Source organism: Pteronotus mesoamericanus, unplaced genomic scaffold, assembly GCF_021234165.1.
Source record: "Pteronotus mesoamericanus isolate MK-2021 breed Mesoamerican mustached bat unplaced genomic scaffold, CSHL_Meso_final contig_25, whole genome shotgun sequence".
Lineage (NCBI taxonomy): Eukaryota > Metazoa > Chordata > Mammalia > Chiroptera > Mormoopidae > Pteronotus > Pteronotus mesoamericanus.
Window position 1 is genome coordinate 17,762,942 of NW_026555105.1, and position 26,450 is coordinate 17,789,391.

Genomic DNA, 26,450 nt, shown 5'->3' on the forward strand with positions numbered 1-26,450 from the left:
GTAGATTCCGTGCAGATTCCCAGCCCCAGCCCCAGAGCCAGAGAATCAGAAGAGCAAAAGGCGAAGGGCCCGGAGCCTGGAATCTGTGTTCTTTAAAAAGGTTTCCAGATGATTCTGGTGTGCCCTGCACTTTAAGAGCCACGGAAGCTTAGCATGGTGGCTAAGAGTACAGGCTCTGGAATCATAATGCTCCGGTTCAAAGCCTTATTTCATCATTTGCCAACTATGGGACCTTGCCTAGGTTATTTAATGTTTCTCTATACAGTTCACCTATCTGTAAAATGGGGGTAATAATATATACAATGTAAAAAGCACTTGACACGGGCCTTAGAATATTAACATACGAATTGTCTATTATAATCTAGAATAGAATGGAATCCTCTGTCCCTTTCTCCTCTAGGCTCCTACTGCATTTTCTTGGTATTTCTGCTATATCCTTCAGTACAGTCTGCCTGTGTCAGGGTGACTATCTGTCTTCCCAACCTGACTCTGGACTTCCAGAGGGCAGAGACCATGTCTTTTTTTGTAAAATGTGCAAGTCCCCTGGGTTGTGCGTCATGTTTCATTAAATATGGAAGAGACCTCAGAGATCACCTAATCCAGTGCCATCCCTCATTTTACAGAAGAGGAGACTGGGGGTGAATTATTTGCCCCTAGTGATATAGCCACGTGGTTGAACCGTGGTTTGAGCCCTGGCCCTGCCACCTATCAGCTATGCCACTTGAATCCCAAACTCTTCATGCTAAAAATGATATACAATTGCCTACTTACTAAACATGTGCCTTATGAGTAAATATGGATGAGGAACTCTTTTGCAACCTAAAGAATATTGTTACTGTACAGTGTTGACTCTGGATCCATGTAATATTCATTAAATCATAGTGGTGAAGAGCAAGGTATCCAAGGACGCTAGAGTTATTCACCTCTGAGGTTTACATAAGGGGGAGAGTCAGTCACAGCATCTCATAAGATGGTCTTTGAAGCTGTCATCAGTCAGGCCAGAGCCTACTACTCTCAGACCCCACTTTCAGCTTTAATGCTTTTTTTCCCCCTCAGCCCCTGATTTGTTACTTTCTCCTCTTCTTCATGACCTAATCCCTCCCTCCTGACTCAGCTCCGTTAGACCATTTACTAAGTGATCTGACCCATCTCCATGGCCTTGGCTCTGGTAGATCACATGCTGAGTATCATCAGGGACCACAGTTCCTGATCGTAGGTTCTTAGTTGTCAGACAAGATGCTCTAGAAACCAGGAACTCATCTATGGGATCCACCAGGTTCTTCCTTGGGGCTTCTGAGAAACCCAGGACCAATCCCTGTCCCCTCATTGTCTTACCATCATGGTTGGCATTTCCTAGTGTCCATGGCTCGTCTGAGTCAAAGTGAGTGTCTCCTCCAATCCCAGGGCCAGGGAAGTAGGCATGGGCCAGGAATCCTCCTTCCCCATCAAATGGGGAGCTGTCACCATGGAAGCCAGAAGCAAAGAAGATCATGATGTCTGCCTCTTTCCGGTCACTTTTGATCTCATGGTATGGCACCTCTTCAAAGGTCAGTGGAGTGACCTTCTGCCACACATCAAAAGCCTGGCGAATAGCTTTCCGTGTATCTAGCTCACCCACTTTTGGGGTATAGTTGTGAATGCTGGTGAGAGAGGGGATGGAATTAGATTAGGGAGGAACGGGCAGAAAGTCAGACACAGAGCTAAAAGGAACATCAGGAACTATGTGGCCCAAGAATTTTCAAATTTTGACGCCTAGAATTCTGCTGAGGTACTCTAGGGGTTGAAGGAGAGGCCAAGTAGGAAAAGTCCTAACCCTTGCCTCAATCAGAGTCTTTGTTTTAGTCAGTGTTTCACATTTTGTCTTTGACAAAGTTTGTATTGAATATAGGATTTCATTCCAATTTGTAGGGAAAAAGTGAGTTGGCTAGCATTTTCTAAAATTTATGTTCTCCTCCCAATACATACAATATGTAAATTTATAAAAGTTATAAAATATTTTGCCCTGGCTGATGTGGCTCAGTGGATTAAGCATTGGCCTGTGAACCAAAAGGTTGCTGGTTTGATTCCCAGCCAGGGCACATGCCTGGGTTATGGGCCAGGTCCCCAGTTGGGGGAATGTGAGAGCCAACCAATTGATGTTTCTCTTCCCTTCTTTCTCCTTTCCTCCCCTCTCTCTAAAAATAAATAAATAAAATCTTCTTTAAAAAGTTATAAAATATTTAAACAATGGAGAGCTTAAGTGAAACATCTCTTTAAAAAAACATGTAGTACCAACTACTGCTTGTCTACATAAAAGCTGGTATAGGGCAGTTTCTGATTTAATCAGTTATAAATTAAGCTATTTAAGGTTACTATATCCATATTGCATCGTTCTCCATATGGAGCATCACTACTTCTGGATGCTATCTCCCATGAACACCTGGAACAAGGATTATTCAGAGACTGAGGCTCAGAGAGGTTGGGTGATACAAGGTAAGGTCAGAGTTGGGTTTGAATCCAGTTCTTTTTCTTGATCCACTCTACCTCTTCAGGACACCCTAAGAGTCTATCCAGTTTCTAACCCACATTCTTCTTCAGTTTCCTTCTCTTGTCAGATTTCTAAAAAAATCCTGTTCTGATTTCTACAACTTGTAAGCAGGAGAGCTCTTAGTTCCCCTCTAAGATCTCTCTCTTAGATTCTACCTCAGAACCCAGGAGATCTACCTGAGATGGAATCAGAATCTTGAGAGGTACCAACCAGAGCTCACTTGAGCCTACCCTATGCCTGGCTCTTGTCCCAGTCCCATTCTGAATTCTGATGTCTGCATATGCTGTGATGGGCTCCAACATCCCTGCTCTTGGTTGCTGGAGTGACTTGGAGACTGATTCTGCTCTGCCCTTGGTTTCCCTAGACAATGAATGAAGCTGTTATGATTAAGGTCATTTATCCTCCTTAGGAAACAACTGGAAATCTGTGCTGGGAATCTTGCATGAAATCTATTAGACTAAGTAGGAAGGGGATACAGAGCAGAGAGAGTGGGGTTTGTCAAGCGGTGATAGGAGAATGAGCTCAGCTATGGTTCTTTATCACAGCGGAAAGTTGGTCAACAATCCATACTCCACATTCTGTAACTAAAAACGATTGGAATTTAAACAACACAACTAAGAAGCCCCCAAAGACCAAAGAAATCTGAAGCTGGAGACAGAGCACGCTCTGGAAGCCACAAGGAGGGCAAAGTCATAGGCTCTTAGTACCGTGGCCCTTGCCCTCATCACAGAGCCACCTACAGTGCGAGCCTCTGAAACTCGGTCCAGGAAAGAACAGTGAGGGTGGAGCAAAAACCATGGAGGAAGAGAGGAAGTCAAAGCACCTGTAGGTGATGTGTTTCTGCCTCCATTTCTGTCCAGTCAGGGCATAGCGCTTGTTTCTCCGCCTACGGCTCAAGTGGGGGTGATCAGGAACACCACATCGGGGTTTCTTCATCCATCTTGGCAGAGAGAAGACACATACACACATACACTGTGGTCACTGAACACTCTAGAAAGACCCTGCAGAGTCTCCAGACCCAGTCTGAATGGCAGTGTGCTTCACTGAAACCCTGGCTCTGATGGGTTCCCCAACAGAACAGGATTGACTCTTTCATTCACTCACTCACAACTGAATATGAAGAAACATTGCTGCATATGAGACTGGGAGTCAGAAGACATGGGTTTGATAGTTCCAGCTCTACCACTAATCATAAGAGTCCCAGCAAGCAATTGAATCAGCATGAGCCTCAGTTTCCTTATCTGAATATAAGAATTAAAGTTGCTGCTGTTCTTAGGTTGTAATGAGCCTCAAAAGAGGGCACAAATGTGAAAATCCTCTGTAAATATTATCGTATCACATCACTCCCTGGTTAAAAACCCTCCAATGATTCCCCAAACATCTAGAGTAAAGTCAAAACTCCTTATCTTGGCCCATGTCTAAGATATCTAGCCTCTGCCTACTTGTCTAATGACACCATCACCCTCCTTCCCTGCATATAATATACTCTGCTCCAGCCACAGTGACCTTCTTGCTGTGCCTTGAACACTTAAGATTTTTCCCACTGTAGGGTCTTTGCATTTGCTGTTCCCTCTGCTTGCAACAATCTTCTTCACATGGTTTGTTCACTAAAGTGTCTGCTCAAAAGTCACCCCTTCAGAGAGGACTTCCCTGCCTACCCTATCTCATACGGCCTCCCCCTCCCATCCCACCACTGTGTATATTCTGCTTTTCTTCACAGCATTTATTATTCATGGAAATTGTATATTTGATTCTTTGTCTCTCTCACCAGATTCTAAGGCCCATGAGGACGGGAATCTTGCCTGTGTTCCCAGTACTGGCACAGTGCCTGATACAGAAAATGTTCAATAATGATTTGTTGAATAAATGGCTGAATGAATGAATGAATGAATGAATCAGAACTATCCAACAGTAGAATAGCATAGTTTGGAAGACAGCAAATCCCTTCTTGCTATAAATGTTCAAAAAGTGGCTTGCCCTGCCTGGTGTGGCTCAGTTGGTTGGAGCATTGTCCTGTAAACCAAAATGTCATGGTTTGACCCCCAGTCAGGGCACATGCCTGGTTTGCAGGTTTGGTCTGGGACTGGGGCACTTACAAGGGGCAACCAATCAAGGTTTCTCTCTCACACTGATGTTTTCTCCCTTTCTTTCCTTCCCTTCACCTCCCTCTAAAAATCAATAAGTATATCCTTGGGTGAGGATTAGGAAAAATGGCTAAACAACTGTAGGACACGGAATGTAATTTATTATGCCATATTGTCTTTTTAAATTTATTAGTCTGTTGCCTCTAATAAATAGGAAATTCTTTGAGGACAGGAACTGTATCATATTCATCACTGTGTCCCAGAAACTAACCCAGTGCTTGGAATTAAAGTAAATCCTGGTAACTGTTTGTCATATCAGGGAACAGTGGGCCTGGGACATCATTGGGAATATAAAAAAGGGGCCAGGGCAGGAGATTTAAAAGATCATAGCTGATTGGGGCCCAGGCCTTCCTTAAATTTTAAGTCCCTGCTGGCCTAATGACTAACTCACTCAACTATAGCTTGGAATTGCTGGAAGGGAAAACGGTCTGACCTCATTTGCAGTTGTTGAAAGCAGTTGCCACTGGCAATATAGAGAAGAGACAGAGAATATTTTAACCAAATATTAAAAGCCTCTCAAGGGACTTAACTAGGCCTTACTCATTTCTGTATGTTCCACATCACCTACAGTGTCCTAAACTCAGAAATCAGTAATAACAAACAATAATAACAATACCATGCATTAGAAGAAACATTGATAATTTTCACAGTGCTCACATTAAAAACGTTTTTTTTTTTCTGGATCTCAAAACAACTTGGTGAGGTAACCAGAAATTATTTGTTCTTCACTTTATAGATGAGAGAAAAGAGACAGATAAATTGAGTAACTTGCAAAATGCAGCAAACAGTGAGATGGGGCTGGAACTTAGTTGAATGAATGAATGAACTATTAATTTCTATGTTTAGCACAAGGTGGGGCTAGACGAACTGTTTGTTGAATGAATGAATGAATGAATGAATGAATGAATGAACAAACGAACAAGGAATAATGTGTGGCATTTCCCAAGGCAGGCACTCAAAAGTAGTACTTTGAATTGCTAATCTAGCTTCCTGTCACTGACTCCCTAGGAAGAGAACCAGGTGCCATCGCTGTAACGGCAAGGCTGAGCAAGGCCTAGAAGAGCCCCCAGGGAGAAAACAAGCCCAGAGAAGGCAGCAAACTGCTCAAGGTCACAAAGGTGCAGCCCAAACTAAGGTCTCTAAATTCCACCCCAACGCCCTCCATACTTAGATCTTGTTTTAAGTGTGAGTTCCTTCTTCCTTTACGTGCCTCCAAATCTGTGTTCCCAGCCTTTCTGCAAAGAGGTGGGGGCAGAACTGCAAGTGGGAAATGCCTTCTTGCTCCCTCAGATCATCATTCCCTCTGCCTCCTTCTCTCGTGTCCACCTGCCGCACTCTGAACCCCGTCCAACAGGCCTGGGGCTTTCTGGAACAGAGTAAAACCCAAGGCCAGGTGGTGCCTCAGCAGAGACACCAGTGCTTCTGCCCCAGGATGCACTGCCACGAGGTCTGCACAAAACCCTCAAAATAACTTCTGCTTTGAAAGGTGGCCGGGCCCTCTCTACCCAGCTCACTCATGAGGCCACAGAGCCCAGGAATCCACTGTACTCCCAGCATCATAGGCGCAACCTAATGCGTTATGTCAGAATTTCACAATCTCACGATCAGAGAACGTCAGGAATAGAAAATGTTTGGAGAGAACTTTGGGATCATAAAACCCCACACTCACCACATTCTAAAGAACTAGATGCTCAGAATAGTGAAATATAGAATTTTACAGGCATAATTCAACACTCCCCTTTGTGAATGAACAAGCTGAAGGCCAGAGGGATTGATTCTCTCAAGGAGTGACTCTCCCAAGGGGTGGATTGATCCTGGCTCCACGACTGGGTGGATTTCCTGTTCACCCACCAACTTCTCTGCCTCCTCACCCAGCCCTGCCCTCTCCACCAGAGCTCAGGATCCCGCCCCTCACCACCTCCTTAGGAAACTCACTCCAGGTTTTTCTTGGGGCTTCACTAAACAGCTTTAATAACTTTCATGGCTATTTCTTAAACGAACTTAAGCATGCTCAATCTCTCCAAACTTAAATGAACAAAATTCATTCCTCTCTAATTACCATCTCTTCTTCCTTCCTTTCATTGTTAAGCTTCTTGAAAGTTTCCCCCACACTTGCTATCTCTACTCCTTGCTTCCCTTTCTCCCAGCTGCGATCAAGCAATTTTGTTTCCACCATTCCTCAGGAGTTTACAACGGCCTCATTGTTTCTAAACTCAGCAGTCGCTTTTCAGTCTCCTGTTTGACCACCCTGCACCTGCTGAGCCCAGTGGCCATTCCCACTGTCACTACCATGACATCGCAGCCCCAGGTCTGTCTGCTGCATCTCATCTTGCTTCGAGGGGTTCCCTCCCAGCACTCTCCTAGTCCTCCTCCTCATACTCCCCCTGGGTGCTCTCAGCCATCCTCCGGACAGATTTGTTATTACATTGTGTCGCCCTGAAGCTCAGTGTTTCCTTCTGAGTCCTAGATTCATGTAGCCAGATGACTGTATTTTTCACTAAAAGGTGAGCCTCTGGAGGTCAGGGATCATAGGCTCAAGCACAATGCCTGGTCCACATAGGCACTCAGCAAATGTTTGGTAAATGGGACAAGTGGAATGAGACTTGTCAACCTGTTGTCCAAGGGTTCTCTGTATCAAGTGTACATCTCAGGGAATGCCAGAGGGGTGACTCACAGAACCGCAAGTTTTAGACCCGCAAGTCAGAGGAAATTTAAAATCATCTATAACCAAACCCCTCACTGTGCTGATAAGGAAGCTGAGGCCCCAAAAGGTTAAGTGACTTGTCCAAAGTCACCCAGCAAGTTTGTGGCAGAGCACGTGGCAGCTCACATAGGAAAGGACACCTTGGGGTATGGCTTCCCGGGATGACAGTGCAAAGTAAAAGGTAGAAAGATAGGATGGGCATGATGTATACAGACGGCCACGATGAATATGAACCAAAAGTAAGTTCCAAAATTTCAAAGACACAATGTCCTATGCAAATCTTACTCGATTGTTGTCTGATCCAACACACCGGTGACGGGGATCCCGTAAAACTGCTGCATAGTGGAGACTGCTGACTGTAAGGCCTTCCCTGAGTGCAATGCAGAGGCCCGTGAATCATAGGGAAGCAGATAGCCATATGACTTCAACCAGTTCTGAAAGACACAGGAAAGAAAAGGATGCATTATGCTGGAGTAGGCTCTGTTCTACCTGGGCAGAGATCTGCCCTTGAATACTAGGGATCATTTTATCCAAGGGACTTACAGACTCATACCCTGATTTCTTCCTCCTCCACTCCTTCCTGCAGACATGTCAGATTTATCTCCAGAAAACACAGCTCTTGTTGCCTTACTCTCCTGCTATAAACCTTTCACTAGGTCTCTACTGACTACAGAATAAAGCTAAAATTTGCATTCAGGACTTTCTACTACCCTGACTCTTTGCTCATTTATTCAGTGGTTTCCACTGACATATGACTAGACATGCAAGAGAACAAGAACGGTTCATTCACAGAAATAGAGTGGCCTGTTACAATGTGCTTTCCAGAGACCTGTGTGTCTAAAATCAGAGCCTGATGAAGACTCATGCTGTAGAATATTTATTAGCATGAGATTATATATGATCTTTATTGCTACTCCCTTCAAAAAAGCAAGCCATTATTAAAAAAATAAACAAAACAAGGTATTATTTAATTTAAATATCAATACATAAATATATGTATAGAAAAGCCTATAAGGGCATCCGGTGAAAATAATAGTATGATTATGTAAGATAATTTCCTATTTTTAAGATGTACACACTGAAGCATTTAGGTTTACATAAGGGTGTATGATGTCGGCAACTTTTTTTTTTAATAGGCTCAGGAAAAAATGTATGTGTAGAGAGAGACAGAGGAAACATGTGTAGTAAAATGTTAATAGTGGGGGAATCAGGTGAATTCCTTGTCCTATTCTTGAAAACTTTTCTGAAAGTCTGAAAAGATGTCAAAAAGTTTTTTACATAAAAAATAATATCCTTTGTTATTGTATCATGGGGGACTTCTTTTTTCTCTTTTCTTTTTTCTAAGTTTTATGCATGGAGTCATTAAAAAAAAAGAGAAGAACTTTAAAAGGGCAAGAAAATCTGAAGGTAGTTTAGGTGATGAAGCTCAAACAAGCAATGAATCTGAAGGGTAGCAAAGTAAAGACAATTATTTTCACTAATGAGCATGAGGGAATGGAAACCTGAAGAAACCAGAGCACCACAAAGTATCTGTGGTATCAACTGGAAAGTGAGAAAAATAGCCATGTATTTACTGAATGCATAAGCATTTACTACAGGAGCCTCCTCCGTCCTGGTCTCTCAGCCAGACAGAACCTGTGCCCAGCCACAGAGGACTGTCCTGACATTGTGTGAGCTCAGGAAGGAAAAAGAATATAGGGAACCGCATCATTCTCTTCCTGTCCACAGTTTTTTTTTCTTGTTTCTATATGAACAATCTTATTGTGGATGCATCTGTTATTAGAAGTCAAATCAAACCATTTTTAGCAGGAGGCAAGACAGAAACTATAAATAAGTTATTTATTCACCAAAGGTGACTATAATGTCTTTACTGCCTTGTGATAAAATCCATTGGATCATTAAAAACAAAATATTCAGAATAATAAAGTCAAAATATCCACAACAGTGTAACAACCTTACCTCCTGCATATTTTATGTTTAAAACATGTTTTGCATTCCAAATCATGGTACAGGATATCAATACCTCTTGCATTTCCCCAAACAATGAGTCTCTTTCATGCTTTTGTACAATTTCCCCTTTGCCTGATATTACTTTTTAGTTTGGCAAAAATAATTCATCATTTTAAGGTTTAGCCCATAAATTACACTTCTGGAAGATTTCCCTAAATCCCCAGACTAAGTTATTTTCTTCTTCTTCTGTGCTTCCTAAATTCCCTATTATAGATCATAGAGATCTTATAATATTGGACTCTAATCATTATGTATCAGACTCAGAACTCCTCAAGGGAAGAGTCTGTGTTTTTCTCATCTTTATATGAGGTCTGCCTAGAAGGTATCCAGCCATATAATATGAAAACTAGAGACATTTATTGAAGAAGATACAAGATACAAGAAACATTGTACACAGGACAATGATGCCTCAGTCCCCTTCAAAGTAGGCACCTTGGGACCTCACACAGTTCTCCCCCCCACCATTAGCTGCCCTGTTGTATTTTCCTGAATCTCATTGATGGTCTGAAATCTCTTCCCTTTCAAAGGTGATTTTAGTTTTGGGAAAAGCCAGAAGTTCACAAGTCACCAAATCTAGGCTGTAGGGGGTCTGAGTCACCTGGGTGACTTGATGTTTTGCCAAAAAACTGCACAAGAGTTGATGCATGACTGGGCATGTTGTTGTGATGAAGCTGCCAGTCACCAGTTGCCCATAGTTTCAAGCCTTCTGAATTATCTGAATAGTTTCCATGGAGGAATGTTCTAGCCTAACACAAAATTTGATGCAGATTCGCTGCTTTACTTACTCCATCATTTTGAATGTGATGGCCACACAGTACACATGCTCATTCAACAGCATCAACTGCCCCCACTGACTAGTACAGTCAAGTCATCACTGTTCATGTGTGCACATTCCAGTCCACTCTCCTTGACTTCCAGGGTACATCGATGTTGTGCAAACTGTTCTCATTATATTAACAATAGCTGGACTCCTTCTAGACAGACCTGCTATATCCAGGGTATATCCATGAGGTACCTGACGAATGGTAGCCTTTCATTATGTCTGTTCAACAAACATTACTGGGCACTTAGTACAGACTAGGCACTGTGCAAAGCTCTGGAGATACAAAGATGAATGAGGAGCTCATAGACCAACAAACAAACCCACCATGAAAATATAACACTGAAAATCTCATGTGTACAGGATTCTATGGGAGAACAAAAGGGGAGTATCTTAGCCACATGAAGTGTGGAGACAGAGAGAAAGGAGACCGGGGGTGGGGGGAAGCCTCCAGGTGGAGATGGGATCTGAGCTAAGTCTTGATGGACATAAATGTGTAATCATCTGGAGCTGTGAGGGAGCATGGCATGTTCTGAACAGAATTTAAAATGGCTAGAACTTTGAGGGAGGGCTGTGTGGCAATGAGTGAAGAGGGTTGGAAAGGAAAGTAGAGAGAGGTGATGTACAGGGTATGGCAAAAGTAGCTTTATAGTTGTTCAGATGGAAAATAAAATACAAGAATAAACTGTGTTTTGTGTAGTCACAACTGTAAACTTACTTTTGCCCCACTTAGATAATTAATTCTTTTCACAAAGTGGACAAATTAAAGAGAATCATTTGTGACTTCACTGTGGCCTAGGATCAGCCAGAAAACTCTGGTAAGATCTGGACATGGACATGACAGGGCAGGGCAACTGACAAGTTCCCTGTCCATTCATCTATGTGCTCCAACTTCTCAGTCCAGGTTAAGTTACGTCATCAAAACATTAAGTCCCTTCACCCTTCACAGCCAGAATATCACATTACATTCTCTTTCTTTATGAAAACTTAAAACAGATTAGGAATTGTTGGGTTGTACCCTGAACTGTGTAGCTCAGTTGGTTGGCCCTTGTCCTGCGAAGTGAAAGGTTGCTGGTTTGATTTCAGGTCAGGGCACATGCCTGGTTGGGGCATGTGCAAGAGGCATGTGCAAAAGGCAACCAGTTGATATTTCTCTCACACATCTCTCCCTCTCTTTCTCCCTCCCTTCCCCTCTCTCTAAAAATAAATAAATAAAAAATCTTTAAAAAAAAAAAGGATTGTTGGGTTGAGTAACCAGGACGGTAAAGATATGCACAGTCCTGAGATCGAGTCCTGACTTCACTACTGGCCAACTGTATGATCCTGGGCAAATTGAGCTTCTGTTTCCTTATTTTAAAATACAAACAATAATCCTTCCTCTACAGGATGGTTATTCAAACGAAACGAACAAATGCACCTGACATTATCACTCAGAAGGTGTTTGCTATCTCTGGATTACATGCGTTTTGAAATCTAGTCATCTTGCCCTCCCACTTCTCCCTGGGCCAAGAGCCAGTCCTTGTGGGTCCTATGGAGAGTAGCACAGTATCACAGTCAAGTCTACTTGCTATCAGGTGACCTATAGACATGACCTCTCACGCAGCACTGGGGACTCTGCACAAGGAGAAATGACAGCTGGCTTGAGTTGTTTATTCTTCACCCTGTCACTCACCTTCCTTAGGACCAGAGACAATCACTATCTACCAGACTTCAGCTTAAGGAAATTTTTTCCCTACAGGAGATTCTGTATGGTTTTTGGTTTCAGAAAATGAACATTGGGTAACCCAATGGTTTCCCCTTTTGGCCTTTCTGCCAGGAATCTTTCAGCCAAATTTATAGCTTAAGTGTTAAGCATGGCAATGCTTAGAAGAAGCTATTACTTTTCTTTTTTTTCTTTCTGACCACTAAGTTATGTTTCATCCTTAAACGTCTTACTTAAAGACATTGCTTCAATCTGTAAATTGCTGCAAGCCTTCCAAAAAGAGGTGTGGTACAAATCTAAAATAAATCCAATTTCTCTCTAAAAAATCCAACTAAGATGAGTTATGGCATTTGGGAAATGGCTGGGGCTCTTCGGGCCACTGACAAACCAGTCAGCCAACTGAGTATTTTTTTTGAGCACCTACCTCTAAACTAGCATGGAATTGAAGAACCTTCTCCCCTCCTGCCCTCCTTACTGCTAATGGTAGGAGATAGGGAACAGGGCAATGTTAGCATAAACCCACTCCAGCCATCTAAGGCTTCAGGAAATTAAGGTAGCTTCTCCTCAGTAAAGGTCAGCCTGCCTTACCCAGCTCCTTTTCTGGGATAGTCCAATAAGGAGCACCTCAGAGCCAATCAGGATCCATTTTGAAGGTCACAGAGTCATTCTCAGCAGTGACAGGGGTTAGAATCTAAGCACTGAGGTCCTAGGCAAATGTCTGGGTTGGGACCAAACATTGGAATTGATCAGCCTTCTCTGGGTTCTGCTTCTTTTCCAGGTTCACTGGGGACAATCCTTGGAGCTCAGGGGCAGACGCCAAAGAGGGGAAATGGGAGCAGGAGGGGCTGGTCAAATGACAGCTCTAAACCAGGGAACAGGGCGTTGAGGTTGGACCTGGGGTGCACATACATGTGTGCGTGCAAATGTGCATGTGAGAGGGTAGGAGGCCAAGGACCATGGATTAGCCACCAGGCAATTCCAACTTTTGCTGCTGAATTCTGTCTCTGTGACCCAGCAATTCTCTGACTGCTCTGGCAGAAACCCCTGATGTTGGAGCAAGTCTTCTAATTCCAGTAATACCAATTCCAAAACATTCCCTGCCCTTTCACACTTTCAGGCTGTTCCTGCTGCCTGTGGAGCCCATTCTCCTTATGTGTAGACCCTTCAGGTCTAGCTGAAATGTCATCTCCTCTAGTAAACCTTCCTTAATGCTCCCTGGCAGAGCTGGCGGTACTGTTTACTCCCACAGTGCCTTACTTCTCTACCACTCTAAATACAACTGCCAAAGCCTGTCACACCTGTTGGTTGATATGTTTTCCTCAGTAGATTGAGTTCCTGAGGAACAGAGACTCATATTTATTTTTGTATTTGCTATAGTACTTAGCACAGTGCCTGGCACAATAAAGAATCACTGAATGAATGAATGAATGAATGAATGAATGAATGAACACACGAATGAACAGTTCATCTAGGAGGCACTGTCTGGGTACTGGGGAAGGAATTTCATCTTGGGAAGGTTTAATGAATGATATACGTGAAAGCACCAAGCACAATTCTTGTTGTCTATTAGAGGTTGAAAAAAAACATTTGCCTAAAATTCAATCTATTGTGGTTTGACTTTGCTTAATGAGGCAATAGACTCCATTGTCCCATCTGAAAAAAAAAAAAGATAAAATCCACTAAAGGAAAAGTGACCTACCTTTCATCTTTTTACACCTGGATCCATTAATCAATCACCAGCCACGCAGAAGTCTGACCTTTACAGCTCAGTTAACCAACTCTAAAATGTCTGTCACCCTTTAAGTGCTGAAAGAGGTGTAAATCCAAAGGAAAGTGAGAAAAATCTCAGAGTGCAGAAGAGGGACCAAAATAGCTGGGCTGAACCAAAGATGTAGAGCTCACACACAGTACAGTGTAATTGGTCTGCTGGCTGGAAGGCGGGATTTTGGTTCCTGAGGAGCCAAAGCTGAGACATTGAGGATTTATGGTAGGCAAAGGAGAAAGCAGAGAATAACAAGGAGTAAAAAATGTGGCCTAAAGAGGGAAGAGAGTGGCAGAGAGCAAAGGTGGTGGTAAGATTAGAAGTAGCAATGGAGGCAGCAAGCAGATCAACTGGTGGTGCTGTCTGCTGTTGGAAAACAGACATGGTCATAGTGCGGGGGGAAGGGAAAGACAGATCAGTTAAAATCGTGTGAGCTCCCAGAGGCATGCAGGAGCATCACAGCAGGTTGGGCGTGAGCCCAAACCAGACTGTAAGGTCTGACGAAGGAGTGGGAGAATGGTCAGGATCAGGTGTTTGATCAGAAATGCAACGGAGAAGGTGTTATCAGAAAGGCCAGAAGTGAAGTCTGTTAAGAAAGACCAAGCAGGAAAGTGTCAAATTTCAAAGCATGGGCTAGAATGAGGGAGAAAGAATAAAGAAACTTGATCAAAGAGTTTGGGCAACCAAGGTCATATCCAGGGTGATGATGTAATAGGAACAAGGCATTAGTCTCAACAATGCACAGGAGGTCCAAGTTCCATTCTAGAGGCTGCACATGTAAAGGGACAGTGACAAACTAGCACATGGCTAAGGGAGAGCGGCCAGGAAAGTTAGGAACCATGTCCTGTGTGGAAAGATGAGGGGTTTGTAGACTGGAGAAGGGAGAGCTGCAGGTAACATGACAGTCTTCCTCCAAGTGGCTGTGGAGGAAGAATTATATTCTGGTTGGCACAGAGTCCAAAACCAAGACCAGCATGGGAGATTATAGGATATAGATCTCGACTCACTATAAGAAACAACTTTTAACAGAAATGTTCTAATTATAACAACAATGATAATAGCTACTATTCTTAGAACACCTACTGTGTACCTGGCACTGTGCTAGACACTTTAGGATGCGACGGCTCTGCGAGGCAGGAATTCTGATCCTCAAATTACAGATGAGGAAACTGAGGTTCCGAGAGGTTAAGTAATCACCTAGAGCCACAAAGCTCATAAGAGGCTGGATTCCAACCCAGAGAGATCTGAAACCAGGCATTCCTTCCTCTTTATCACACAGTGTTGTAATCATGTGTTGAACTACAAGTGTCTTCTTGACTACACAATGCCTGAGGGCAGGGCCCACAGTCTGCCTTCTTCACCATTGTATCCCCACACTTAGCCCAGAGCCTGTCATAGATACGTATTTATTGAATGAAAATGAATTGAAGTGTTCAGGACATGTGATCAATGGGCAGAACTTGCTATAGAACAGGGTTCTCCACTTTGGCACTATTGATATTTTGGGTCAGATAATTCTGTTATGCTGGGGAGCTGCCCTGTGCACTGTAGGATGTTTAGTGGCACCCTTGGCCTCTACCCACTAGATGCCAGATGTCTCCAGACATCGCTGCAAGTTCCCCAGAGATGGGCAAAATTGCCCCCAACTGAGAACCCAATAAAGGGTTTCCCATATAGGGCTGCCTTGAATAGCTTCTCAGGCTCTTGCACCCTAAATTCTGTTTTAAAGAAAGCACTGGGCATTCAATCGATAGCCTCCCAGGATGAGGCTCAGAGTGAGAGCTGGTTTTCCTGTTTGGACAGGCGGCCGTGAGCAGCTTGGGGTGGGGTGTGGAGAGCAGTGAGGAGCGAGACGGCTTGCAAAGAGGACGTTTAGGGTCAGGGTTAAGAGTGTATACTCTGGAGACAAACTGTGCTGGGTTTAAATCCTAATTCTTCTATTTTCTTGTTCCACGACCTCAAGCAAATTATTCAGCCTCCCTATTGCTCACTTCCCTTACCTGTGCCACGTTATTAGCATGTGCCTTGTTTAGTGGCTGTGAAGATTAAGTAACATAATACATGGTATTAAGTACTCAGTGAAAGATGGCAATAATAATGACTATTATTTTCCTGATAGATGACAAACAACTCTAAACACCTCACTGTAGTGTAGCCCCAAACACAGAATTTGTTCCTCTGTGTGTAGTTCTGTGTGTCATGTTTTGTCAGCATTGCCTCCTCATCTGGGGAGCTTGTTAAAAGTGCACATTGCCAAACCGGACCCTAGATCTACTGTCAGACTCTCTGAGGTTGGGAACTAGGACTCTGTACCTAAGGTGAATACGTCACCTACTAAAGTTTGAGAGCCACTGCAGTAAGGACCTTTGGGAGTGATGACCCTGTGCCATGAAGAAATGTATCTATCACCTTGCCCCGGCCGGTGTGGCTAAGTTGGTTGAGTGTCCTCCTCTAAACCGAAAGGTCATGGGTTCAATTACCAGTCAGAGCGCATGCCTAGTTTGCAGGTTCGGTCCCTGACTGGGGTGTGTACGAGAGGGAACCAATTGGTGTTTCTCTCTCACATTGATATTTCTCTCCCACTCTTTCTTCCTCCCTTCCCCTATCTGTAAAAATTATAAGCATGTTCTCAGGTGAGAATTTTTTAAAAAAGTATCTCCTCTAATTTACTAAGGCAGAAAGTACAGTACCCACTTAGAAAAGCCTTCTATTAAAAATAGCCAGCACCTGCCCTCAGTGCCTTGGCTCTGCTCTCATCCTTGGTGCCCATCTGCTTGGCTGTTCCTAACTTCAGCACATGGTCCATCAGAACCCCAACAACGAGATTCCATTGTGTTGTTTCCATAGTGTTGCACACTAGCATCAAGAGTGGGCCAAGATCATCCCTCCCCATCCACTGCCATATTAGCTCAGTCCTTACAACTGGATTTTTGCCTCAGTTTCCTATTCTGGTACTCAGGTCCTACGGTGAGATGGCTATGATCCTAATCTGTTTCTCAGCATCTCAGATTCCTTGTGTGGTCCTGAACTTCTATTGCCTAACTTTGCTCTTTCCAGCTGAGTGTCCTGGGGCGATGACCTAACTTCTTTTTCTTTGCTAAATAGAGGGCAATAAGAGAAGTATTATTAGGAGGATTCAATGAGATAATGCACTGTGGTAGGTAAAATAATGGTTCTTCAAAGAAGTCTACATCCTAATCCCCCAAATCTGTGAACATCTGGCAATGAAGACTATACAAATATGATTAAGTTAAGGATGTTTCCAGGGAGAGAGAATCTTAGGTTATCCAGGTGGGCTCAGTGTAATCACCAGTGTTCTTATAACGGGGAGGCAGGAGCTCAGAGTCAGAGATGTAAAAATAGAAGCAGATGTCAGAGTGATGCCATTGCTGGAAGGGGCCGCAAACCCAGGAATGTGGGTGGCTTACAGAAGCTGGAAAGGCACAGTATGCATCCTCTCTAGAGCCTCCAGAAGGAATGTTGCCCTGCCGACACCTTGATTTTAAGTCCCATAAGTCCCATTTGACCTTCCAACCTCCAGAACTGTAAGATAATACATTTGTGTTTTTGTAAAGCCACTAAATTTGTGCTAATTCGTTTCAGCAGCAATAGGAAACTAAGAGATGCATCTAAGGCACTGAGCAGATCTTGGCACATAGGAAGAATGCTCACAATGTCACTGTCTGTATCCTTGCTCCCTCACTCTCCAGTGATAGATTGACCACCTCTGGTGACTCCTCAGAGATCAGCCCCGCTACTGTGTCCATTTGCTCCAACTCGTGTCCCACTGAGACCCTGCTGCTTCCTTTACCCATGCAACTGAGGTCCCAGCCTTGCTGCTGAGCCCACTTGAGTTATCACCAATTTTTGAACGCTTCAAACTTGAAGGCTTAACCATTCAGGCATCTACAAAATGCACTGGTCAACAGTACTTAAAGAGCACCTTATTGAGCCTGCTTGTTTTGCAGAAGAGAAAAATAAAACTCAAGAGAGGGAGAAGCGACTTATCCGAAATCACAGAGCAAGTTGGTAGAGGAACTGAAAATGGAACTTAGTGTCCCTGCCTCCTAGGGAGGGTTCGATCATGCTATGCCCTCCACACCAGCTCTGGTTTGCCTCCAAAGCTGTGTCTGTTTTTCTCTTTTTTCACTTAGAGCCAATCTAAAAAGGGCCCTCAGGATTGCCCACAGTTTCCAACTTAGTTTCTTGACAAACACCTTAATGGTGCAGTGTTGCCTCTTGGCTGCTGCCAGCTCTCAAGGGGGTGGTAAGTGCACTGGCGGGAATCCCCTGGCGTTCTGCTCAAGGTCCTTGGTCCACTTCCAGGGGGCCACCACAGGCCAGACAACCACCATGCCCAGGGAGGTGGCACATTTGGGGTTTTGGGTCAGCTCTGGGATGTCTCAGTCCTCCAGTTCTGGGGAGGCCTCCTCCCAAGGCCCGGAGTGTGATGATGCTCTCATTCTCTCTCCGAGGAGTGAGGAGCCTTCGTCCTCCTCACCCTTTCCAGTGCCTTCCTGCAGACCTGCCAGTTTTTATCCCTGGGGCTTGACTTAAGGGTGAGTTAGAAAAGGGAAGAGGGAAGACAAAAACCACAGTCAGGCCTTAGTTTCTCAACTGTAACAGGCAGATGGCTGAACTAGATAACCTCGAATTATACAAAGTTCTATTATTTTAGCTTAATTGGATTCATTGTGGAGCTGGCCTTCTAGTTCCTCACTGCCAGTCTTAAAGTCCAATCTCCTTAGCATGGCACTCAACTCGCTTCACAATATGAGGCCAATGCATCTTTCTAGCCTTATATTCTGTCTTTATGTCCTACCCCATTATTGCCTACCCCAAAGTCTGTACTCTAGCTACAGACCTTCTTGTGTTGCCAGGACACATCTACAGGTTCCTTCCTCTGTACATTTTTCATTCCCTTCCCTAGAATGTCTTCCCACATGCATTCTGGCCTCTCCTTGATAAACTATTAAATATTCTACAAAATGCAGCTCCAATGCCACTTCACCAGGGAGGGCTCTCGGTGTTACATGGCCTTCTTCTGTGCTCCCAGTGGTATTATATGCAGCCCTCACTAACAGCATCTGTCATGTTACATTATAAATAGTGATTTATGTGCCTGTCACCCCTAGTGACTCTTCGTCATACAGCTTACAGCCTGGTGGGCAGATAGATGTGGAAAGACGGAAGGTTTCCTTGTGAGAAGTGGCACAAAGGAAAAGGAGAAGGTGCTGTGACAGTGTATGACAGGAGCTGTGGCTGTGATGTCAGGGATGGTCTCCCTGAGGATGTGGACATCTCAGCTGAGACCTGTGTGTGCAAGAGGTAAAGGTAGAATGAGCTTCCCCTAAAAAAGACTTTTTATTGAATTCCTGAGGTGGGAAGGAGCCTGTGTATTAGAAATAGAGAAAGAAGGCCAGGGTGGTACAAAAGGAAGCCAGAGAAGCGGGCTGGACTCAGTGACACAGGGCCTCAGCCCGGTGGGCGCTGGCTACAAGGAGGTTCGTTATGCTATTCATTCTACTTTTGTGTGCCTTTGGAATTTTTCCATAAGAAAAACTAAAAGGAAGCAGTAATAGCATAGTGGTTGTAGTTCAGGCTTTATCCTAAAAGTGATTTTAAGGAAGGTGAGGGTGGGACTAACACGATTGGATTTTTTTTGTTTGTTTTTCATTTTTTAATGAAATACTTAAAGCATCCAAAAGCATACAAAATAATAAAACAAACACTGGATAACCACCAACCAGCTTCGTTAAATCTTAGCTTTTGCCATATTTGCTTCAGATATGACTGATTTCTTGTAGATTTATTTTTAAAAGGTCACTTTGGCTGTTGTTTGAAGAAGGATTAGGGACAGGAAAGAGAGGCTGATCAGGTGGGAAGTTTCTGCAGTCCGGATGACACATGCTGGAAGTTGAGACGAAGGTGGAGGCAGTAGGGGCAAAGACAGTGGACACAGGGAAAATTCACTTAGGAGGTGAGGTTGCTGGGGCTTGGCGATTCATTCTGTTGAGGCAGGTGAGGGGAGCTAGAGGTGGGGGACAACTCCCATCTTCCTGGTCCTGTGTTTTTGGGGCACAGAGAACTGTGCACATGAGCGTTTATGGTGTAGAAGTGAGTTTTTAAATGATCATTGCTAACAAAAGTTGTTAATAACAATGTCTTCTTTCTCTCTACCTACTTTGTTATAACATGGTATGAGCTTTGAGAAAATACTATCTTTTATATAGATGGCTTTGCTGTTATCCTATATATCATTAAAGTCTAGTTCAAAGTTGGATTTTAAAATGAATGCATGGAGTAATGATGAAGAAAAACTAGTAAAGGACTCGAATGGAATTAGTCCTGAAGTCAGGAGAACGCAGATGATTTGTTCCCAAATCTCCCAGCCAGAGAGGGCCAGAGCTGGCATTCGCAGCTTTTATCCACTCGCTAGTCCTGAAAACAGGTACACAGGCCTAAGTTGTGCTAAGAAAGCTGAAGGCATCCTGGGCAGGGACCAGCCCCCAGAACAGCTTCAGAATGGGTCCCAGTCCCTCCACCTTCTCAACATGGCTCTGAACAGGTCACTTCTGTGCTCAGAAGCCTTTAATGACTCCCCTCAGCCTTTGGAAAAAAGCCAACTTCACAATCTGCTCTCAGCCTCCCTTTCCAGCGTCTTCTTCTCATGCACTTTTACTGGAAATAGCAAGTAACTTGATGCCCCAGGCACAGCAAATTACTTACCATTAACTAAACATGCCATGTACTTTTGTGGAGCCTTGGTTCATGGTTTTCCTTCTGTTTGGACTGCCTGCCTCACCATTCTTCATCCTTTTCTTCCTTCAAAGGCTTATCTTCAATATCAACCTTCTTCCTAAAATATTCCCTGACTTCCCCACCTCAGCTGGGAACCTCATCCCCTCCCTCTTCAGTGTTGCTCCAGACCTTGTTGATGCCTCTAGCATACATTCATTCATTCTTCCAAAAAGGTACTGATTTTTTAATGTACCAAGCACTATTCAAAGAAGTCAGTGGGGGACACAGACAATGAAACTAATTTCAAAATGTTTATCGAGTGTCTGGAATGTTCCAGGCACATTGCTAGGTACTGAGGAGATGCTGGCAGTAGCCTATTAAGAATTCAGTTCCTCTCATTTTAAGTTCAAATTATACCATGTAATAAGGCAAAACATTTCCTTAGATTAATATCTTTGGTACAATTATAATTTACTTTTACTTGCTCTCGAACTGTCTCTTCAAGCACTGCAGTGGGCCATACCGGAAAATGGAAAGGATTGGCTAAAAGGCTGTCACAGTAACTCAGAACAGGACAGTTTACTATAGTGGGGAAAGCACTCAGACCAAGGACAGAAAATATAATTCTGGTCTTCTCTGTACTGTTTATTCGTTATACATGGGTCCCTGGACAAGATATAGACTAGTCACATCCATTTGCTCTTCTTTCCTTTTTAAAAAGATTTTACTATTATGATTACTATTATTATTATTATTATTATTATTATTATTAAAAGGGGAAGGGAGGGAGAAAGAGAGGAAGGGAAACATCAGTTGGTTGCCTCTCGCACGCCCCCAATCAGAGACCTGGCCTGCAACCCAGGCATGTGCTCTGACTGGGAATCAAACCCATGACCTTTTGGTGCACAGGCTGATGCTCAATCCACTGAGCCACACCAGCCAGGGATCCATTGGCTCTTCTTCTATAAAATGAGAACAACGTCTTCCCCATCTACCTCATGGCATTGTTGCCAGGATCATGAAAGTGCAAAGCACCCTAAAAGAATAAGAAAAACTGCAGTAATAGTTAAGATAAAATGAATTTAAAATACAGCAACTATATTCAAGTTAGGTAAAAGTAAGAACTTTCTAAGGGTTAGAATTTGTTTTTAGACAACAATGAAGATATGCTGGAGGCCCTAATCACAGTGAAATAAAATTTCGCCTTGGGAATCTGATAGTGCTTCTTAATAGGCCTACTCTACCCTTAGGCTCATTCAGGACTCTAACTTTCCTTGACTACAGATACAAACCAAAGACCATTCTCCATCTGCCCAGAGCAGATCCCTGAAACTGGTCTAGAGGGCAGAATTCATTATGCCCTTGGACCAGGCATCACCCTGTTTCTTATGTGGTCTGTTTTGATCGGCTTGTCTCTTTCTGCCTGTACTGATCTTTCCCAGAATCAAATTGGAAACTAGAAGGTCCAAAAAAAAACTATCTGTGGGGCATTCTACTCAGCAAATAAGAGAAAGAGATGCTTTAAATAAACCAAACACAGGAAGCCAATTAGAGAGTCAGTGGGAACCCTCCTCCCCAATGTGCAAAATACAAAAGAAAGATTCAAGAAAGCAAAGGAGAAAACAGACTGAATGGAAAAAAAAATTTTGACTTTGTCTTTTGGTAAAAAAGACCAGAGATATGGAACCCAAAGCCAAAGATAGTGAAAATGCTTTCAACAAAGTCAGGAAGCCAGGGAAAAGTTCTAGTTCTGAACCACCTACTCTCAGGCTTAGTGTACTTGGGCAATTCACTAATGGCAATTCAAGGAGTATCGATTAAGTACTACTACATGTTTACTTGGTGGTCTTTAAGGTCATGGTCACCTCTCTCTCAATTCCTCTTTATTGTATGTCACCATTGCTAGATGACAATCTACCTAATGGTTATGAAAGAACTCAATGGTGACATTGCGGAACCACTGCTAAAAGGAATAACCTCTTTTTCCACTGAAGGAAGGACAGACAGACAGTAAGTCCTATCCCTAAGAAAGGTTTTAGAAAGGACCTGGATATCTGCATGCCCACGAGCATCCATTTCAGATCCATATAACTCTTCGGCATCAAGGATAAAGAGTAAAACCACTGAATGCTTGAGTACTTAACGAATATTGAGAGTCAGGGATTGTGTTAGATCTAAAAACATAAAGCATTTTGGTTGGGGAAAGCCCTGCCTAAGAACCACAGCCCCCACCCCCTAAAATAATGTTTAAGTATTTAAAAACACTTAAATGGCAAACTGGCTGGGGCTGCCTCAGAGTCTTCCCCTGAGAAGAGAGAAATAACTAACTAGAGAAATCAAGGAAAGTTTCCTGGAAAAGCTTGTGCTGGAACTTTAAGATGGATTGATGGAGGTACAGACACAAACATCATGTGCTGATGTCCAGAGAAAACTGGGTAACTGTCTTAAGACAAAGGAGAGACAAGCCTTTCTGGAGTAAGAGTGTATACCAATGAGTAGTGGGAAAGGCAGCCTTCTAGGGAAGAGGTAGGGTGGAGTCAGACTCCAGAACCTTCAAAAGACAGAGGAGTAAACAACATTATCTGCCGGCTAAACAACAATATTTCTATAAGGTTTCAATCATGTGATCTACTAGTACTCAATAAAGGGATAGTTAGGTGCAAATATGTTGAGAGAAGCAGTGGATATAATTCATCAATCGGAAAGTTTTGGACAATATATTAGGCATTGAAAATGGAGTCATTATGGAATTAAGGATGGTGTTTATCTCATGGCCTGAGAACTCACTTGGAGATAGAAAACAATAGATGGAAATAAAGGGTCACCTCTCTAAATGAAAGGAGATTAAGAGTGCAGGGGGCCCTTAGAGACTATGCTGGGACTTGTTTGATTTAAATTTTTTATAAGTGATCCAGAAGAAGTAGAGCAAAGTGAAAATTTCAAGGCTGCAGATCACATTCAGCCCTTTCAGGTAGGGAAATGCTTTGCTAAAGGAGAGGGTGAGAACTGAAGGGAAGGTATTGAGTGGGATGCAAAATGGCAGATAAATGTCAATGTGGGGAAATGTAAGGTAATGCACGCTGATAAAAAATAATCCACGTGTAGGGTGTTGTGTTCCAAGCTATCAGTTTTGACCCAGGAAAAGGATCCGGGAGCTGGATTCTTTCCTAAGGGCACTGGCCTAACGTGTTGCGGTCAGGAAGGCTGACAAAGGGATAGGCAGAAGCAGGAGAGGACTTGAAAACAAAAGAGGAAATCATCCTTCCTTTGTGCAAGACCACAGGGTCCCACACCTGGGGACAATGGCCCGGGTTTATATCTTTTGAAAGTTAGGGCCCGAGGATAACTAGGACAGGGCAACTAAAATGACCCAGAGGATGAATATGGCTATGGCTATCCGAGGGATAGCCTGTCATAAGAGGGAAACTTAAGAGTGCAAAGACAAAGGCTAAGAGAAGCGGAACAATCAAAGCCTGTAAAGCTGAGAAGGATAAGGAATGGAGACACCTAACCTCTCCAAATCCTGACAGATTCAAGCAAATAGCCTCCGCTTAATGCTTGAAATATCATAGGAATAAAAGGGTTTCAAAGTAGAGATCATCTGCCTCTATCCCTTCCTATTCGAGATGGTAAAATCCATGCCTAGAAAAAACAGGAAATGGCCTAAGGTCATAGAAACGACCATGGGCCAAGGTCAGGTTAGAACCCAGCCCTCCTAAATCCCAAGTCAGGGTCTTTCCACTTCACCCTGTGCACTCAGGAAGACTAAAGGAATCCTGCTTTTTATAGGGTATAAAGTCATAAAATACATTACGTTGAGACATAATAAAGATGGAAACAAAAATGGGCTAGGGAAAGTTTTAACTAAAAGTCAGCCAGCAATTATAAGATCTTTGGAAGACAACTACCAAATGGATCTAAAGAGACTTTGTACCCACCCTAATTTTTTTGGATCATGTACCTCTTTGAGAGAAAGCTATGGATTCTCTCCTAGAAAAACACATTTGCCCATACAAACACGATTTCGCACAAAATTTCAGAGTTTATGACCCCTTGAGTTCTGTGCTCAATCCCCATTCTGGCAGATTCTTCTGGACAACCAGACTGCCTGCTTCAACAAGCACACTCAATCTCTTAGGACTTACGAAGGCAGTAACTCTGATTTTCTTCAGCAAAAAAAATAAATAAATAAATAAACAAAACACTGTCTCAACCAACATCCCTTACTAGACTTGCAGACCTCTAGGTTGGTACAGACCAAAGAAATTACCTAGTCCACAGCCTACACCCCCATGTTATAAAGAATAATGTCGTGCCTGGTTAGAATTCCAACTCCATCACTCACTAGCTATGTGACACTGAGCAAATTACTTAAATTCTGTTTCCACTGAAGAAAGGGCAGGTGGGCATGTAAAATGGGTATAATAATTACAACTATCTCCTAGAGTAGTTATGAGGATTAAATAAAATACTACTAATTCATATACAACATAGCACCAGGCCTAGCACGTCGTGAGTGCTCAGTAGAGGGTAGGTGGCATTATTGTTATTGTTATGCATGTATCCATGCAGGTATTATGCATGTATCCATCCAATCCCCTCCCGGAGCTTTGGCTTGCACATGCCAGTGACAAGCAGCTCACCGCCTCCTAAGCTGGTTGAGCAGCTCTGATTGTTACAAACTTCTTCCTATATTGAGCCGAATTTTGCCTTTTTGCAACGCCTACCCCCACCCCTGTTGGCTCTAGCTCTGCCCTGTGGGACCGTGCACAGCAAGTCTATCCTTCTTCCACGTGACAGCCCTTCGGATATGAAGACAGTGATCCAGTCCTTCCCCGTCCCCTCGCCCTCCACCCCCCTGTCCCATCCTATGCTCCAGCTTTAACATCCTCGGGTTCTTCTCCCAACCCATAGCAGACTGGCTGTGCTTACTATTTACTCCGAGGCGTCGTACGGTTTCCCTCACACACACAGTCCTGCAGGCCACACACCCCATCGCCACCACAACACTCCCCACCCTCCCACGGCGCCCTCGGCCGCCGTCCCTGTCCGCGGTGCTGAAGCGGCTCCGGGCCCCGCGGCCCCGGTCCACCCCTTCCAGCCCCGGCCCTGGGACCCGGCCCGGACCCTAGGCGCGGATCCCCGAAGCGCCACCTTCACTCCCCAGCGGCGGGCGCGGCTCGGCCCGGCGCCGCCCCCCGCCCTGCCCGGAGGCCCCGAGCCCGCGCCCCGGCCCCGCGCTCCAGCCCCACCTGCCCGGCGAAGGGCGCCTCCGCCTCAGCCGCCCGCGCCGCCGCCGCCGCCCGGTTCTCGGCCCCCGCCGCCGCCGCCGCCCGCGCGGCGCCCGGGAGGCAGCAGAGCGCGGGCAGCAGCAGCAGCAGCAGCAGCAGCAGCCTCCCGGGGGCCCGCCAGCGGCTCCAGCGCGGGGCCCGGCCCGGCGGCGGCGGCCCCGGCGCGGCGCGGGCGCCCCGGCTCCTCGGCATCCCCGCGGCGGGGCCCGGCCGCCCGGCGGCGATGGCGGCAGCGGCGGCGCCTCCGGCCGGGTCCTCCCGCTGCAGCCGCTGCGGAGCCGCCGAGTCACGGCGCCGCGGACACGCGCCCGGCCCGCCTGTCTTCGCCGCCGCCGCCTCGGCCGCCCGCGCGCCCCCGCCTCCGCGCGCCCCGCCCCGGCGGGGGGCGGCCAGGGGCGCGGGGGCAGCACCTGGCCGGACCGCGGGGGGCGGCTCTGGACCGGCCCTGGGCGCTGTCGAGGAGCCGGGCTGGGGAGGGGGTCGCGGAGGCCAAGAGAACAGCTCTGGAGGCAGGGTCCGAAGGGTGGGACTGGAGGAGGGGGGACCTGAGGGGCAGCCCTGAGGGAGGGGGAAGAAGCTAAACAAATAATCGTAGAGACAGAACCACGTGATGGCTCTGGGGTGGAGGGTCTGAAGCCAGAGAACTGGACCCCCGGGAAAGGGTCTGAGGGTGGTGGGCTGGGCGTGGGGACTCAGGAGCGGCCCGGGGTTGGAGGAGGACGGGCTAAAGAAACAGCCAGCCCTAGAGA

General features: G+C 44.9%; 1 protein-coding gene across 1 annotated transcript in view; it reads right to left on the reverse strand.

The window, feature by feature from the left end:
• MMP24 (matrix metallopeptidase 24) overlaps window positions 1-25,713 on the reverse strand; it is a 41,580-nt gene extending 15,867 nt beyond the window's left edge. Inside the window, exons 1-4 of the mRNA XM_054573843.1 lie at window positions 25,663-25,713; window positions 7,661-7,809; window positions 3,351-3,467; window positions 1,336-1,640 (exon numbers count right to left, since the gene is read on the reverse strand). Coding sequence (XP_054429818.1) covers window positions 1,336-1,640; window positions 3,351-3,467; window positions 7,661-7,716 — 478 coding nt within the window. The 5' untranslated portion in view covers window positions 7,717-7,809; window positions 25,663-25,713. The remainder of the gene's footprint in view (window positions 1-1,335; window positions 1,641-3,350; window positions 3,468-7,660; window positions 7,810-25,662) is intronic.
• Window positions 25,714-26,450: the final 737 nt, after the last annotated feature.